Here is a 19,485-nt window from a genome sequence, read left to right on the forward strand (position 1 = left end):
TTGTGCTTCTTTTGGGAGACGATATTTTCTGAGGAAAATTATATATATTATTTAATGCTGTGCCTAATGTAATTAAGGTTAACACATGCCAGGTGGTAATGTCAATGGTAATGTAAATGTCAAAAAGGTAGGACAGGGTGGCACCTGCAAGCCTAACTTGTTCAGAGAGACATGAGCTTTCATAGGCAAGAACCTGCTTTGTCAGATACTTTTAATTTTGGACTGGCAAAACCAAACACCTGATATCAAATGTTGTTGACTTTAGACTTACACAGCTAACCATCTCAGTGCTGATAGTTATCCTGCAGTACTAATGTAAGTTAACCTAGGTTGTTTTTTTGTTGTAACCTAGGTGTCCTTCTGCATCCAGTGAGAGATACAGATCATAAAATAGCAAATGTTAATTAAATACTGATTTTTAAGTATCTTCCACTACCGTTCTCTACCGTGCCACTATCTTCTCTACCGTTCCGATGTAGGCAGACACGATTGTTTGGGTAAATGCAATATTTTTTTATTAGACCAACTAAATAGTTGGTAAAATTGTTCTTTGCAAGCTTTCAGGTACACACACCCTTCCTCAGACATATTGGGTTGTATTCCATCCAGGAGACCAGAAAACAACATCAGATTCTCCCTATGCCTGAAGAAGGGTGTTCATGTCCAAAAGCTTGTAAAGAACAATTTTTCCAAATATTTAGTTGGTCTAATAAAAGATACAGCTACCCAAAGAACCTTGTCTGCCTATCAAACATACCAAGCAGGGGAGCAACAGTATTTCTGAAATGTTCAAAATCTGTATATAGATTTCTAACCACTCAAGAAAAAAACTATTCTAGGGATATCAGAATAACATTAGCTTTAAATGCTAAAAAATAGTTAAATCAGAGGATAAAGTTAATGTTTATGGGAAGGGTCTTTCTTTTATATACTGATCCTGCTGTCACTGTCTCCTGTTAGGCTGCAGCTTGACCTTCAGCAGCATTCTTTTATAGCTTGAGGTTCTGATAAGGTTCCCTGGGGTTCTGTCATTGAGTTTTTATGTCAAAACGACATCTCTGTCATTGTCTAAAATTATCTACATGTAAGAAAGTTATTTTGGACTTGGTCAAGATAAATGTACTACACTTGCTAAAGTTTGCAATTTGTACAAAGTAGGCAGACAATCCTGATAGCCCTGTGCACCAAGAATGCCATTCAAGTCAGTGAGCCTAATTTCCACTACAATTAGAGTGACCTGAACATTACTGAGTGATTTTGTTATTGTAGCAATTAATTTTAGTGCAGCAATTTATGTACATCATATTTAAAGAAATTTATGGCAAATATGCTACTATTAAAAGGCTGTAAATTGAACACTAACTCCTCTAGTCGTATATGCTATTGATTGTCACAAGCTCAAGTTAAAGAGGGCTTTTTCATCTTTGACTTGAGCACACATTCTGATATTGTCCATTAAAGTACAATTTTTGTTCTTCACTTGAAGAAATTAGTTTATAAAATATACGTGGCTTACTAATAATAATTTAGTTACAGAGTATAATTTTCTGGAAATAGAAAAGGTTACTAACTGGAGATCATCAACTGTTCTCTGTATATTACTCTTGAACTCACCTGTTGTTAAATTTAACGGGGTCATTTGGAGTAAAAGATAAATTGAAAGCTGTGGGTGCAGCTATATTGAAAAAGTTTCTGGGAGTTGAGGGAGAACAAGATTGACAATACATGAGCCTTGAATACACATTTAAGGGGGATGTAAGTAGGACTGTAAAATATTGGATGAATACATATCCCTCAATATGTTCCCTCTTCTTTGCATCTATGACTAAAAATGAAACTATATAGATTGCTTTGTTCTAAACTATATAAGATCAAATTCTAGAAAGTTGGTAGTGGTCAATATTCTATTAAATATTCATTTGAAGTAAAAAGCCCATTTAGAGCACATAAAGTCATATCCTATAGCACACTTTTTAGCAAGATCATTATAAGTAGATGAAAAGTGAATAAAATAAAACTCCCTACAATTCTTAAATCTTTTTCTCAGGATATGAAGTATATTTTAGCACAGAAATATATTGTAGTATACTAAAAGACATTATTAAGACAGTTACTGTTATTTTTAAATAATTGATTTAGCTCAAAGGTCAGTTGATCTAAAATACAGTAGTGTTAGCTCCAGTCATCCCATTTATTTAGTACATTTGAGATCATTATAAATTCAGTTCTGTGGGAAAGCCATCGTGTACTAAGATTACAGAAGAGCGAAAAAAACTAGAAGAAAATAAAATGTTAATATTGCTACCTCACAGTAATGGTTATTTTGAAATCCATATGCTATTGGTTTAAAAAAGTAGGACATGAAGTGGTAGTCAGAAATCTATAGGGCCATGTTTTTCAACCTACACACTAGTTGCTACATTTTTAAAGGTCAAGTTTATATGGCTGATAACCAGACAAGAAAGCTGGAGAAGTGTAATTAAGCTCTCCTGAACATATGGATAAGGCCACATCTGACATCCCAAATCTATGAGCAGATTCACACAGCTACCCTTTTCAAGAAGTCAAGTTGCACAAATTTTGTTTTCATTCTTTCTCCCCAAATCATGTAACCTCTATTATTTTACTATCCTTTAGAAAAGTTTTAAATCATTTAGTCAGAACAGAATCCCCCCAGATTTACCAAAGATTCACACAGTATGGCAGGCCTGATCTTTGAGTCTAGCCATCTGCAGAACCAGAGAATTCAGACAAAGGTAACTTCAAGCCATCCTTAGCATTAAATGCATCATTTGAGGAGGTCCTAATTGTCGCAACTTTTGACTTTTATACCAAAACAGGACAGGAATGGCACGGTTCTTTACACACTTAGCCCAGCTGCATTGCTGCTTCTTTGATAGTAGGTGGCACAGGAGAGCACACAGCCTGACAGTCTTGTCCCAAATGAACCTCTGTTAACTTGTGATTGTCCCAGGGAAAAAAAAAGTGTTAGCACATTTTATCTGGCACAGTTCATAGGTACTTGAAGCAGGACAATGGGAGAGAGAGTTGTTTGAGCTCTCAGGGTGCTCTGGACAGGTCCCTGAGGCCTGGAAAAAGGCCAACATTGTGCCCATTTTTAAAAAGGGGAGAAGGGAGGAGCTGTGTAACTTTAGGCCAGTCAGTCTTACCTCTATCCCTGGGAACATATTAGAAAAAATCATCAAAGAGCATATTTGTGAAGGCCCAGAAGGGGAAACGATGCTGAAAGGAAACCAGCATGGGTTCATCACAGGTAGATCCTGCCTGACAAACCTTATAGCCTTTTATGACCAGGTCACACACTGCCTTGACACAGGAGCGGAAGCTGATGTCATCTACCTAGATTTTAGGAAGGCCTTCAATACAGTTTCACATCCTATTCTCATAGGGAAGCTAGCAGGCTGTGGAGTGGACACCTACACAGTCAGGTGGGTGGCCTACTGGCTTAGGGACCAGACCCAGAGAGTGGTGGTTGATGAGTCATTCTTGGCCTGGAAGGAGGTGGACAGTGGGTCCCCCAGGGTTCGGTCCTTGGGCTGGTGTTATTTAATATCTTCATCAGCGATTTGGATGAGGGTGTGGTGAGCACCCTCTCCAAGTTCACAGATGATACCAAATTATGGTGCAAAGTGATACACCAGAAGGCAGGGAGCAGTTACAGGCTGACCTGGACAGGTTGGATCAATGGGTGGAACGTAATTGGATGTAATTTAACAAAGATAAATGAAAGGTACTCCACTTAGGGAGGAGGAATCCCCAGCACACCTACAGGTTGGGGGATGTCCTCCTCAGCAGCTCAGAGGCTGAGAGAGATCTTGGAGTCATAGTTGACTCCAAGATGAACATGAGCCGGGACTGTAATGAGGCCATCAACAAAGCCAATCTCACTTTGTTGTTAATTAGTAGATGCATGACCAACAGATCGAGGGAGGTGATGCTCCCCCTCTATACAGCATTGGTCAGGCCAGAGTTGGAGTACTGTTTCCAGTTTTGGGCACCACACTTCAAGAGGGGGACAGAGGATCTGGAGAGAGTTCAGAGGAGGGCCACTTGCATGATTAGTGGTCTCCATGAAAGACCCTACAAGGAGAGGTTGAGAGATCTGGATCTCTTCAGCCTATACAAAAGATGGCTGAGGGGTGACCTTGTAGCTGCCTAGAAATTTATCCGGGGAAGACAGCAGGGAATTGGTGATGCACTGTTCACCAGAGTGCCCCAGGGAGTAACTAAGAATAATGGATGCAAACTAGTGGAGAGTAGATTTAGGTTAGACATTAGGAAGAAATTGCTTACAATAAGGGTGGCCAGAGTCTGGAATGGGCTTCCAAGAGAGGTGGTGCTATCACCTAACTTGGAGGTCTTCAAGAGGAGGCTTGAAAATCACCTGGCTGGGGTCATCTGACCAAAGTCCTCTTTCCTGCCAGGGGCAGGGGGTTGGACACGATGATCCATTGGGTCCCTTCCGACTCTATAATCTATAAATCTATGAATGGGTCTAAACACCTGTAGGATCCCAGGATGGAAGGCTTTCTGCAGGGAGAAATAAAATCTGTTTGCAGCCCCTGTGTTCCAGATTTGGGGCATGCTAAATTGGCATATAAAAGGCAAATAAATTAGCCTTTACCACAGGGGTGGGCAATTATTTTGACTGGAGGGCCGCCTGAAGAATTTAGGTGAATCAGTCTGGGGGGAGTGGCTGACCTGATCCAAGCCATTGAGGGGGAGGGGGAAGGGCTATTGATGCTATCTGGCCAGAGCCTATCTACACCCACCACCAGGGGCACTGGACAGAGTGGGAGGGTGGGGTCTTCATGGATACCAGTTGGAAACCCTGTGGACAGGTCATGCTTGGCTGAGTAGATGGTATGGGACCATGGGTGGGTGGAAAGCGTAATCCAGGAGTGGGACGGATGGGAGGGGACTAGGGTCGGGATTGGAATCATGTGGGGGGGGGGGCAGCATGGGGCTGGGGCCTGGTGCATAGCTGCAAACTGGTCCCTGCACAGCAGGACCATGGGAATGGATTGTGGCTTTGTCCCAGGCCCTGGACCCCTAGTGTTACCACCCCCGTGATCCCAACCTCAGCCTGCCTGTCCCACTCCCAGACACTGCACCCAACCCACCCATAGCCCCATCCCATCTGCCTACCAAATGTGCCCTGCCCATGCAAGCCCTGGCCAGTCCCCATAAAGACCACTCCCCCCCGCCCCACTCACTCCATCCAATGTCCCCAGAAGTAGGTGCAGGGCACATGGGCCAGGGTTCCCCAGGTGGGGGGGGGGCGGGGAGGGACAGGTCTGGTGGTGACAGAGATACTAACAGTGACAGCTGGAAGAAAGCAGAATCCAGCTGTTGTGCTGCCCCCACCCCACCGCAAGCCTAGGGGTAGTGGGACCAGCTGCATGTGCCACAGCCTGGGCTGCCCCTCCACCCTACTCCCCTTCCCCTCCCACACACACAGCTGGGCTGAGGGACTCTCCGGAGGCTAGATAAAATCCCTTGACAGACTGGATCTAGCCCATGGGCCATATTTTGCCTACCCCTGCTCTAGCATGAATACTACTTTTGCTTATCCAGGTAGCAACATGCCTTATTAGTAGCTCAGTTTGATCAACCCAAGAGAGCTAGAGCTCCAACTTATTCCCCAAACTATTAAAATGGCTGAAGTGAGTTGTATAAGGCTGGCTATCCAGCTACAGACTACCCTCTGCAGTAGAAATCCCTATCTGTCTTGTCAAGGCAGTTTTCAGTTTAATTTGTGCCCCTGAAGTGGTGCAAAAAGGGTAGAGCAAAGGTTGAGGGTCTGCCCTGGTATAAGGGTAAATTTGGAGTTTGCAAGAGAGAGCTCTTATAGGCAGCTTGCTCTATTCGACACCAGAATCAGTTTAACAATTAATTCTAACAATGTATTCTGTTAATGTAGCTCTGTTCTAGAGCAATGAAAGGCATGCATCATTAACCTGTTCCTCAAATATAAATATAATTTTGTTCTCTCCAAAAATGATGTTATCTGGGGACCTGGTATTTTGAGACAATGTTGTTTTCTTTGGTGCTCTGGTTATTTGGGCTTCCTCTTCTCTCTAGAAACATTGCGACTTGGACTCAATGTTGAGACAGCTAGAAAAGAAGTCTGGGTATTCTTTTAATTAGTGTTCTTGTTTTCCCCAGCATAAAATTTCAGGTATCAGACTCAGTGGTTGCTTGGAATTACACTACATACCTTTTCTGTGCTTTCACCTATCATATAACAAATTGCTGAAAAAACAGGTTCATTACACACAGAGCTTTTTTCTCTGCTGTCACTCCCATAGTTAAAGGTTATCTCATGCTTTTTGTTCTGACTATATGAAAAACAAACATGCTAATCATGACTCTTAATCTTTTGATTCTGAAGTCTGAGATTAGCCTTGCATTTCATTACATTAGATCGTTTTAGAAATTTTGCATATCAGTAACTTTTTATATCCCTTTTAGCTTTCTCATTATTATTAAGACCTGACTTCATTCTGTATAATACATTTAGTCAGTTCTATAAAAAATAAGTAACACACATTATCTTGGGGATTAATAGAGGGAATTCATTTTTCACTGCAATCATGTATTGTCGTCATATTTCCTAAAACACATTGCTTTCCCCATGTTAATCTCTCTACTTTTTTAACACCGCTTTTTTTTCTCACTTTTTCCCCCTTGCTTTTGATTATTTATGTCTGATTGGGAAATGAAAAGTCAAAATGTATACTCTAAATTGTTCCTTTTCATTTCAATAAAGATGTGTGCCAGTAAATGCTGAGATACCGAAGTAATGGGCATAATATAAGAGCATGAATAGTTTGAAGGCTGGCAGGCAGGCAGAAACAAGTTACAGAAGATGTTCTGTTTTGAAACATCTTCACCTGAACCCTTGTTCAATAAGGGTTCAGATTTTCTCCTGACCGGACATTTTTTAAGCAATCTGCAGCCTTGCAGTTGTGTTTGGTCATGGCAATAGACCACTTTCTGTGCCAAGATCAAGTGAAAATTGTTAATTTTGTCTGTGCCTTTAAGCCTAGAGCTTCTAAGAACTGTTTCTGCAAGAAAATGTTGACTTCTGGGCCCTACAATTGAAATTGTGTTTCCAGAAAAGGAAACTTTTGTTAGACTAAATACCTAAAACTGTATCTCTTCCATTTGACATAAATGGCTCTACTATGAGGCCAAAATAAAAGTTTGATGTTGATATAGAACCAGGGGAGTCTTAAATGCAGTTTTATCTCATCTAGTAAACTTGAGTCTTACACAGAAGATGTCAGAATTCCCTTTTCATATCATTCCTATTTTTGTTCCTATGAGAAATATGTTTTATAATATTAACTACTTCCCTTGCTACTGTTTGAATATTTTTATGTAAGTAACAGTGAAGTAAAGCATTGTTTGATAGAGCTTTTTGTATAAAGAGGCACAGGGGAGCAGAGATTATATTTACTTAGATTCTTATCAAAGATTATATTTACCTTTGTGCTAAGGTAATGTATCCATCTAACTTCATTTACAAAATGCATGTGTAAAAACCCTGTGAATAGATATGTAGTAAGAATATTGCATATAGAGAGAGAACAGGATTACTTTCTGTGTTTATTTTCAGTTTCTTATTTATCCATTTCTCTGTCCAAGTTTCTAATATCTCTAGATATGTTTGTACGTGCACATCTGCTGTAACATCTGGCCTCTGACAGGAAAATGCTTGCAGTACTGAGAATGATATTACAGTCATTTCAAATTCAAAAATAATTTCTTTCTAAGAACACATCTTTAGATAATATAGTATTATCACTCTATTATGCCAAAGATTTTACTATAGCAAAGAAATGCAGTGGGGTTTTTCCCTTATTTCTTTTTTATTAATTATATTTTATTGATGTTTTGAAGTAATATAAAATAGACATAAAGAGATCAGGAGAAAAAAATCCTTTGAAGCAGTGGTCACCAACCAGACGATCATCATCAACTTGTTGATTGCAGAGCTTCTTCTAGTCAATCTGAGGCTGGGGGGATTGAACATGTGCACACATATGCACATGTGCCCCCCCCCCCCAACCCATCAGGTCAGTCTGTGGGGGACAGATGGGGTGGGGGCTCAAATCAAGGCCCGTGCAGTAAGGGACAGAGTGCGGCACAGACAGGAGCAGGGGTAAGGTGAGTGGGGTCCCAGCCAGGTAGGTGGGAGGAAGATTGAACCCAGGCAGCTTGCCCAGAGGTACAGGGGTCTCCTGCCACTGTGTGCACCCAGGCATAAAGCCCAGCATGCAGCAGAGGCCATCTCCACTCCTTGCACTGACTGGGGAGGGTCACGTGTCTCCCCCCAATGCAGGGCAGTGTGGGTGGCTGCAGCAACAGTGAGGGAGGGAGCGGGTCTGGGGCAGGGGCAGGTGCTGCACAGCTGGGGTGGGACACAGGACAGAGCCGTGAACAGCTCATCTGGGGGCTCAGGGAGGGGGGGCATGCACTCCGGGAGGGCATGGGGGTATGTGTGCCCCAAGATATGTATGCAGGGTGGGGCAGGCTGCTCCTTTACGCTGGGGCCAGGGTGGTACCAGGCTTTTCCTGGCAGGGGGGCTGGACCGGTTTGCATTCAGGGTGGGTGGCAGTGCTGGAAGCGGGGCTACTGGGGGAGGCTGTAGCCACCGGAAAATTTGCCATAGCCATCCCAACCCCCCGCTCCCAGCACCACCACTGCCCACCCTGCATGCAGTGTGGCCCAGTACCCTCACAAGGAAGAGCCTGGCACAGCCTCCCAGCCCCAACCTGCAGCAGCAGCCTGCCCTTTCCCATGTGCAGATCCTGGGCACATACCCTCCATGCCCTCCCAGGGTGTGTGCAGCAATGACAGCCACCACCCCCTCCCTGCCAGGCACCCCCCAGACAAGTTACTCACAGCTCTATTCCATGCCCCACCCCTGCTGTGTAAGGCTTGTGCCTTCCCTAGCCCCATTCCCTACCTTACCACCATGATGTGGGAGGTGGGGCAGGCAGATCAAGGCCCCAGCAGTGAGTGAGGGAGCGGGGCACAGGGAAGAGCAGGGGCTGGGTGGAGTGGGGCCCTGGCTGGGCCGGGTGGTGTGATCTGCCCCACTCCCCCTACCTCTTTCCCCTTTCCATGCCACTTCCCCATCAGACTTACCTGCTGGTGTGGGGGAGATCTTGGGTTGCTCTTTAATTCAAAAAGTGATCTCCTTAAAAAGTTTGGAAACCACTGCCTTAAATAAATAAACACCTTAAGTCTGAGTTTCTAAAGCACTGAGGGCCAACCTCTTTGGCCACAATACCCCAAAGTAAAGTGTATCCCTCTCCCACTCCATTTTCCTTGTCCCTGCCTGACCCATTGCTCTATTCTGTCTTTCCTGTTTGATGTATTGCTTTGTTTCTCCTCCTTTGCAATATTATTTCTATGCTTTATCTGCACTCTTGTTTCTGCTCCCTGCTGAACTTGCCACGTACCAGGCAAAATGACTGTGCATGCTACCTATGGCACATGTGCTGCAAGGCTGGCTATTCCTTGTTTAAAATTAGGCTTCTAAAAATGTATTTAGATACCTAAGCTCAAGTTCTAGGTAAAGCTGATCAAAACTTGGAATTTCTGTTCTGTGGGAAATATATATAGTGTGGCAGAGACATAGATAGCTGTGTTAGTCTGAAGTCAAGCAAAAGGCACAGTAGATTTGTACCTTATAGACTAACTTAATTAGATATATATCTAGCATAAGCTTTCTGGAGCTCACTTCATCAAAATATGTGAAAGGACATGCACAGAGTATAAACTAAAGAGAGTAATTTTAATACAAAAAGTAGGAAGGAAGGGGCAGAGGAGAGGGGAAGTGGGGCAGTGTTCAGAGAAACAACCAAAAAAAGGACCCATCAGAACAAAGGGGTTACAAAAGCTAATACAGGTAACGGGATAAGAATCCATAGTCCCTGTTTAAACCATACTTAACACAATCCAGTTTGTGGATGATTTTTTGGTCTGCAATTTCTCATTCAAACTGGTTTTAAAGGTTTGTTGGCCAAGAACATCTACTCTGAAGTCAGCTTACACCTGATGGGGTGTCCAGGGAGGTTACAGTGTTCTGCCACAGGCCTTTGTCTTTCTGAAGATTGTCAGATCAGTGTTCATTCATTCTTTCATATAGGGATTGTCCAAACTGTCCAGTATAGCAGAGGGGCACTGTAAGCAGGTGATATAATATACGATGTTGGTAAAGTTGCAGGCAAATGAACTTTGGATGTTATCATCTGTGTTACTTGATCCAGTGATGATGTGCCTAAATAGTTCACTACAATGCAGGCATGAAACCTTAGCACATTTACTTGCATACCCCACACATCTTTTCCCCCCAAAATCACCCTTTCAAAATTGGGGTGCGTCTTAACTGGGAAGGCTCATTTCTGCACTGGAATTGAAGCAGAGGAACAATGTAATGGCTGCTAGGGATGTTCTCCTCTCCCAACCAGGTGGGGAGGGGCAGAGTATACGTTTCAATATCAGTTACTTTTTAACCCTTGCAGAGCTGCTGCCAAATCGGCAATAGCTTTTAGCTGGGCAGTGACATCACTATTCATCCATGACTCTGGAAAAATCCTTTTTTTCTTCATTCTGCCTTTGCAAAACCAGTCCTTTACATTTTGGGCATAATATGGTATGTGATAAAATACAGTAATTTGCTCTTGAAAATAAGATGAAGGATTTCAGTGATTGAAGCTCAATGTTGTAGCCCTTATGAATAAGGCCCTCATGTGCAGTGATTGATTAATTAACATCTCTAAAGCTAGTGCACCTCACAGTAAGCAAGCACAGTATGGATAGTATCGGCACTGTAAGATTGCCAGGACTTTGTTTTGAACTTCTCTTCTGACCAGGAGTACAGTGAAAGTTTAATCTGCAGCAGTGGTGATAGCTTGTTTGTGATGATCACTACAGAGTTCACTAAAACCACCCATTCAGAAGACACTAAAGTACCATCCGATGGTAACAATTGATATCACTACCACCATGAGCTAGATTTAAAATAGCAGCTTAGAGTTGAAAACTTATTATCAGTCCCACGTGTATTCCAGTCTTCTTAGCAGGGTCACTGTTAATCATGAAGCTGAATATACAAAAGGGGCTTGTAAAATGAATGGTCCTTTTACCCCACTAAGCAGATGGTTGATTCAAATAGTTTCAGAGTTGCTGGCACAAAAAGTACTTTTTAGAAAAAGATCATTTTTGCCTGTAGGAATTTACGGCTTGTTGAGTATTTTCATTTCTAAAAGCCACATCTGTTCTTGTACTGCTTTTGAGGCTGAAGCATTTTCCTTTGTGTTTTTTCAGAATTCTATGTTGATATGTTAATTCATAACACTTTCTTTTCTTTTCTTTTTTTTTTATCTTCACCACTGTGTTTCACTAGTCTGCATCCTGCCTTCAGAATTTCAAGGGCAATCTCAGTGGATTTCTTCTTTAATATAGTTTCAGAATGTTCTGGCTGCCACCCACTGTACCCATCTTCATCAGCAGCACTTGAGTTTTGTTGTGAACTTCTGGGTTTCAGTGAGAGCAGCTGTGGTGTTCAAATATAAAGATGTGGAGGTAGTTTTGTGTTAATTTTATTTACATCAGAAATAACAATAACAAGGATAAACTAGAATATGTTACATCTATTGAAATGCTCCTGGATGGATCTTTCCAACATTACTTTTTCTCCAACTAATTTTTTCCCTTAAATTCTCTCTACTTCTTCAAACTATTTCATCTCTGGCCACATACCCAGCTTGACTCAGCTCTAAGGCTCAGCTGCAATTCCCAGATGTCCCAAAATTTGATCTTCCTTCTTACCTCCGTCTCAGTTATGGAGCAATTGTGTCACTACTTTCCAATCACTCTTCTTAGAAAATCCAAAAGTATGATTTTTCTTTCTTTCTTTTTAAGAACAATGTCAGAACCTAATCTGTGCTAAGCCATTTATGTCAGCAGTCATATTTTGTAGCCTGCTGACTTTGCATCAGTGGGCTTTAGAGCAATAAGAGGGTTTTTAGATGTAGGAACACACTCAAAGTAATTTATGTAACATGTCCTCTTTCAGAAGGTGAAATAACCTCTGGGGACTCAGTGGTGATAGCGTTCTCCTTCCTACTCTGTCTGTCTGTCTCTCATATATATATATAATTAGTGATTTGCTGTATGTTCACATGATCATTCTTTATTTGTAAGAGAAAATCATTTGAGGTACTTGGTTTTAAGTTCACTTGTTCTGAGAGAGATAATTGCCCATAAAGTTATGAAAGACACTCATTAATGATTTCCTTTTAAATATTCTTAATGTCAGGGCCTCAAGTACATGCCAGTATTAGGCTATCATAGAAGTGACTGTTTTATAAAAAGATACAGCATAGCTCAAAGTAATTAGAAGAAGAACTATTCACATAGAGGTATACCCAGTTACATCAGGGTTTAATTTGGCCCAATAACTCCTAAATACATAAATATTTATCAGTAGTCATTCATAAAATAATTCAAGAGATCTCTGGATATATATTTCTGGCACATAAACAAAAGAAAGATATACTGCCATACTATTAAGATTAAGAATAGCTCTTTCTCTTCTTTGACAGTCATATCACAACTCTTGAGGCATCATATATCTCCTGCTAATGAAGTGACAAAAATATTTACCTTCAGGATAAATTTCATGAATAACAAACATCCCTGCTTTGTGTAAAAGAACTTTACTACATCATATCAGGAGCTCACAGACTCTCCCTGGTGGTCCAGCAGATTTGACCACAATACATTTCCATGTTGTTTGATCAAAGTATAAGTAAGAATTAAAAGAAAAAATAGAAATAATAAATTAAGAATAGTTAAATTGGGCATGATGAGAGTGCAAACACAGTTACTATGGTATACTTTATTTTAGATGATAGTATGTACCTAATTTGTTTCATACTCAGAAACATGCATAGAATGAACTGTTTCAAAGTAGCAGTCCATAGTTAGTACTATTACAATACCTGGCCATTATGGGCATGATGCAGAAATGCTTGGAGCTGCCCTTTCAAAAGGGGAATTTCAAAAGGGGAGCAGATGCTAGATTCTAATTGTTATGTGTGAACAAGCTGAGAGTGATTAAATGCAGCATTACCACTGCATCTTTAACACTCCTTTATCCAGGGTTAAAGTTGGAGTAGATTTGCTGCATTTTAATTATTGTCTGCCTGTACCTGCATAACAATTAAACCATACCAGCTGCTGGCCCTTTGAAAAATTCCCCTTTTGAAGCGGTTTCAAGCATGAGTCTGACCACACCCCAGTGGCCCAGTTTAAGCAAACTGCTGCCCCAGGATGGACTTGATGATGTAGAAAACGCACCATGATCTAGGTCTAGGAAGTAATTGAATACCATAGTAAAATTGCTATGCATTTTTAAGGGGTAACTTTAGACTCCATATAAATGTTACACTTAAGACATGATTAACCAGTTAATCACATCTTAAATTCTGACCCAGCCACATGTTCAATCAATTAATGGTGTGATAAAACAAGTAATTAGCCACAAAGGTATTTCACAGAAAATATGTCATAATTTTGTGGTTTGTTCTTATCATACCATTAATTGAATATGTGGCCAAGTTGAGGCTCCCAGCCACAGGGGTGCACCACACACTGCCACAGCTGCGGACCCCCATAGCTGACTGAGCCTCATCAGCTGCAGGACTTGCAGCCATGGAAGTTTGCTACTTGCCAGTGCAGGGGGAGCCCAGGACTACGATCCCAGGCTCCCCCTGCACCAGCAATAAGGCATGATTGAATCTGATGTTGGATCCCACAACGACGCCTCCTGCCATGCACATATGGCATGACAGGAAGTGTGATTGTGTGGATCACACATTAGACCCTATTTTGCCTTTACCTGAATGTCTGGAAGGGGCCCTTAGATTCAGCTGAAGTAATTTTTTTTACATAGTAGAGCTCTGTGTTATCTTTCTGCTTCAATTTTGCTACATAATATTCATTTTATTATGTAGTCAGTAAGACTTCTTTCTAAACCCTGAATCTCTACTTAGAATACTTTACCCTTGGGTATGTTCATCCAGCTTATGCACGTCATTTAACTTGGTCAGATCATTAGGATTTGTAGGTTTCAGCACTTCTGAATGTTAGGGAAGTTGTGTTTGAATGTCAATATAGATTTAGTGGTTTAAAATTAGGGACCCAAATTTGGCCTAAACTTTAAAAAAGAGAAAAATGAACTAGATGGACTAAGCTGAACATAGCGAAATCAAAGTTTCATTTTAGATAATGCCAAAAGTCGCACTGAATTCAGCAGTGGCAGCCTTGTATCTTAAGAGAAAAAGAAGCCTAGTGTTTTCAGTGAATTAACTTTGGGTAGAAAATATGATTTTGGCACATCTGAAGGCCATGGTTGCAATATAGGAAGTACAAAACTATTCTTTCTTGCTTATTCTAACATTTTGTTTGAATTTGGCATTGTGAGTCAACATTGACTTCAGTGAAAGCTGTGTATAAGCAAAAATTCTAGAATATGGCCCCACTACACCCAAACATGTGTACAGATATACAAAAGCTATATGCGGCTGGGGCATTTGAATAATCAAAATCAATGGAGCCATCTTAATAATGTAGTTGTTTGAAAAAACAAAGTTACGCCCTTTAAAAGGTACGGTGTGTGTAAGGGAAGAGGTCATTCCATGAGTGCCATTGTCAGGAGTCAGTTATGCCCTTTAAGTTGCCAGTTCTCCTACATTTAGATAAAGTATGGTGAGAAGTAGGATTTAGGACACTCAAAACAGTATATGCAGTGTTTTCTTTTGACACTTACTGGTGCCCACAGAAAGCAGAGCTATGACCATTTAACTTTCCCAGAGAAACCCTTTCTGGGGCCATGATGATTGCAAGCAATAATAACCAGCATGCTCTTTGTGCTCTACACTCCCAGTGCAAAAATATGGCTGCTTCCAGCCTGGAATTTAATAACGTTTTGTTTGGGTTTTTGTTTGATGTTTAAAATGCTAGGAGTATAAGCCAAGGTACAACTTCATATTTCAGTCATAGTTATACACGTCACTGCTAGTTTAAAACTGAGGCAGGTCATGTAAACTTTATTGCCAGGATTTGGATGAATGCAGATAGCATTTTTCAAAGTAAAGTAATAAGTATATTGCTATGTAAGAAGTAGCATTTGTGCATGAATATGACATGTTTTCATAAGCTGATTGATTCCTACTTATTGCCCAGCAAATATGTGGTCCTCATGGTGGATTATACAAAGTTATTTCTTAAATCTAGATGATGTCATTGTTACTATGGATGGAGGCTTTCTTGTGTCATATGTAAATGGATCGAGAATGTAAAGCTACCTAAGAACACATTGGCACAATTGATCCTAATACCACTGAATAGAGCCATCCTAATATGTCCCTAATCCAAAGATAATATATTTCAAATAACACTTTAAACCAAATGATATAGGAATAAAAATGTATTACCATTAATAGAAGAAAACATGTTATATCTCTTACTTGTAAGTTTGGGATTCCCCTTGGACTCATTTTAGTCCAAAGTAGATAAAGTAGAATATATCACACCATACATTAATCTCAGAACATGAAAGCATAGATTGTGGCTAGTCATTGAAATCAGGAAGGGTTACTCTAAGGATTAATCTAACCTATTTTGTGATTTAGACATACATTCATGTACTTGCTATCAAAAGGTGCTTTATTGAATTAATTGCTGAGCTCAGAAGATTAGATACTAGCATCTCATAAAATACACTCAAAATTCTTAGTGTTTGCAACATTTTTATGGGTAGAAAATTCAAACAAAAAATCAAAAGCTGATTCTGAAAATCAGATACTTAACATTTTGCAATATGTGACTGACCAGAATCGCTTGTACCTGCCCACTTCTCCTTAGTCTTTTGAACCATGTTGCCCACTGATGGCAATAATACACTAGGACAAGGTTGGCCACATTCAGCCCATGGGTCTAAGCCACAAGTGGGCTCCAGAGAGCTTTGCCTGTGCCAGAGTTTTGTTTGTGCCATGGTTGGATGCCATGGAGAATTAGTGGTACTGGCAGGAACCTGGTTGGCCTGCCCCCAACCTGAGCTGGGTTTTTCTGGCCTACCACTTTAAGATGTTGCAGGCTGCTGCACTAGGAGCTAGGAATGTAACCTCAGACTCAGGTAATACTAAAGTTATGCCTACTGGCAAATGAGAACTTATTACAGGGGACTAATCACCCTACAACAGGGGAGCTTAGCCTCCACCCAAATGGCCTGTGATGCTCATCGTGGGCCAGGAAATTTGGTGTCAGGGCAGTGGTGGCCATATGAATTTTGGCCATCACTCCCCTGACAAATTCTCATACACCCAGCCCTCCACTGCCAGTTGCAGTTAGGCCATGCCCCTGTCTCCTGGCAGGGCCAAGCCAAGCCAAGCCCCAACCCCCGCCGGCACAGTTGAGGCCAAGCCATAAGGATGAGGCTGGGCCATACCCCCTTTTGCCCTATGGGGGGCAAGCCATGCCCTCTTTTCCCCACAGGGCCAGGCAACACCCCCTTCCCCCGCAGGGCTGAGTTGCTACTGATCTGCCATCCATGCTCCTCCATGTGGCTGGATGGTGCCCACCTTGCCTGCACTGGCACTAGATTGATTCTGTTGGCCCATGGATGGACAAGGCACTGCCCATCTGACCCAGCAGGGAAAAAGGTTGAGCACTACTGTTCTACACAGTGAGGCCTCTTGGTAAATGCCTCTCCATACCCTACCTATGCCATTCAGAGAGAGAGAGAGAGAGAGAGAGAGAGAGAGAGAGAGAGAGTGTGTGTGTGTGTGTGTGTGTGTGTGTGTGTGTGTGTGTGTTTAATGATTGTTTGGAAGTCCAGGCAAGGTTATGGCCCTTAAGATAGTTTCAAAGGGACTTCCATAACTTTGGTACTCTAAACTGATTAAATTAGGCCAGGACCTGGCCCCATACATCAACCTGCTGAAGACAGCTGAAGCCTTCTTAGCCTCTCTACATACTAGTTGAAGTCTGAGCCCTGTACTGCAGAATTCCAAGAATTTTACTCAAAGAGAATTTTAAAAATATTTTTATTACTTTAAAAATAAACTTGCTATGTCAGAGAGATTGTAAAATGTCTATAAGAAGACGAGAGAAATTCTTGTTAGATTACTCTGGGGGAATAAAAGGAACACATGTTGGTGACACACGATTATCCTGTTCCTCCCTTAGTTACAGTTCAAAAATTACCACTGCCAAGTTATTAGTAGAAGCTTTAAATGCATTTACCTGTCCAATGTGTTCCTGATTTGAAAAGTGCATTTTACGTTTTCTTTTCTTTTTGGAGAAGTTTGATGCCAATGAAGAAGAAAAAATATAGCTTGAAAAGCAAACCTGTATGCAGAGTTACCATAAATAGACCATTTAAAGTAACAGTGATATCTGCTGTCAGAGATGTAACATTTTTTATTTCATAGTGGAAATAGCATGTTAGAGTAGTCTTCTGCTCTATTTAGAGGACAAGGGTAATGACTCTTTGCACATTCATTTAGGTTATTCATTTCTGCTTATTTTCTTTTTTCTACTAGGCTGATGATAAAGACACTGGAAATTACAGTGCCATGCAATACAGGCTCATCATACCGCCAATCAAGGATGGCAAAGAAGGTTTTGTGATCGAAGCCTATACAGGGCTTATAAAAACTGCCATGTTGTTCAAAAACATGAGAAGAGCCTATTTCAAGTTTCAGGTCATTGCAACTGACAATTATGGAAAAGGCTTAAGCGGTAAATCAGATGTGCTTGTAAGTATGAGTCAGTCAGTATTTTGGAATTATTCCTGACACCACAGAGGAAATTCTAATCCTAGATATACTATCAGATCATACAGTTATAAAGAATGTGCAGGAACTTTGAGAATTTTTAAATTTTAAAGCCAAAAGTTTATCTGAATAACGGAAAAAACATTTGTACTTATCTATATGTACTGTCTAAAATAGACAATACAGCATCATAGAGATACTGATTTCAATGCACAGAATAGGCCCTGTATTATTCAACATTTCAGCAAGGTTTAATTGTTTGAATTACATTTGAAGTGAATAAAGCCAGGTATTTCTAAACTTGCTTATTGACACAGCAAGGGAAATTTTGCAGGCAGTAAAGCAACATGTTTTGTTTTGTTTTGTTTTGTTTCTCTAATCACCACAAGTACAAGATTAGAGGCCTTGTGTTGTTTTTTATAAAACAAACATGCCTTTGGGAATTATGCTAAATGGCTTATGAGGGAAATGCAGAGGTTAGAATGTCTTAGATTTTTATGTTGCAAAGAAGTGTTCAGAGTAAAATACTCCTATAAGGAGGCCTCAGGAAGTTGACCTCAAAAACAAAGTTTAGATTGGAATTCAACCTTACATTTTTGTTTAGAAATATAAACCATTCCAAAACTTTACTTCTCTAATAGGAACATCTCCTAATTTCCAATAAGATTTGTCTATTCCCAGTTTGTGGCTATTTGATCTTATGCCAAGTCATTTTTTTATTACCAGCAAACCCAGATTCCAAGAATGGGATATGTTTAGGTCTTTAAATCATTTTCTCTGCTGAATGCAAGTGGTAACATAGTCCATGCACAGAAACCACAAAAAAATCATCAGAGATAAAGCTTATTACAACCTGTATTATTTCAAGGATTTGTTTCTTTGACACTGTTTCTCACCCTATTCTCATTAAAAAAAAAAACTAGGAGACTGCAGCATTGATGCCTACACAGTCAGATGGGTGGCAAATTGGCTTGATGGTCACACCAAGAGGTGGTGGAAGGGTCTTTTTTGACCTGGAGGGATGTGGGCAGTGGAGTTCCCCAGGGCTTGGTCCTCAGGCCTATGCTATTCAACATCTTTATCAGCAACTTGGAGCTGGGCGTGGAAAGCACGCTGTCCAAATTCATAGATTCATAGATGTTAGGGTCGGAAGGGACCTCAATAGATCATCGAGTCCAACCCCCTGCATAGGCAGGAAAGAAGGCTGGGGCTAGAACCCCCGGGGGCGCCTTGGTGAATAAAACCTCACCAATTCCCTTCTGGGCCCCCGTGATGAACTTATAGGCAGCCACAAGGTCGCCTCTCAACCTTCTCTTGCGGAGGCTGAAAAGGTCCAGGTTTTCTAGTCTCTCCTCGTAGGGCTTGGTCTGCAGGCCCTTAACCATACGAGTGGCCCTTCTCTGGACCCTCTCCAGGTTATCCACATCCCTCTTGAAGTGCGTCGCCCAGAATTGCACGCAGTACTCCAACTGCGGTCTGACCAGTGCCCGATAGAGGGGAAGTATCACCTCCTTGGACCTATTCGTCATGCATCTGCTGATGCACGATAAAGTGCCATTGGCTTTTCTGATGGCTTCGTCACACTGCCGACTCATGTTC

General features: G+C 41.3%; 1 protein-coding gene across 1 annotated transcript in view; it reads left to right on the forward strand.

The window, feature by feature from the left end:
• The window catches only part of PCDH15 (protocadherin related 15), a 922,022-nt gene that overhangs the window by 828,539 nt on the left and 73,998 nt on the right, over nt 1–19,485 (forward strand). The window contains exon 28 of the mRNA XM_025203355.1: nt 17,653–17,868. Within this exon, the coding sequence (XP_025059140.1) occupies nt 17,653–17,868 (216 nt within the window). The remainder of the gene's footprint in view (nt 1–17,652; nt 17,869–19,485) is intronic.

Source organism: Alligator sinensis, unplaced genomic scaffold (genome assembly GCF_000455745.1).
Source record: "Alligator sinensis unplaced genomic scaffold, ASM45574v1 scaffold543_1, whole genome shotgun sequence".
Classification (NCBI taxonomy): Eukaryota; Metazoa; Chordata; order Crocodylia; family Alligatoridae; genus Alligator; species Alligator sinensis.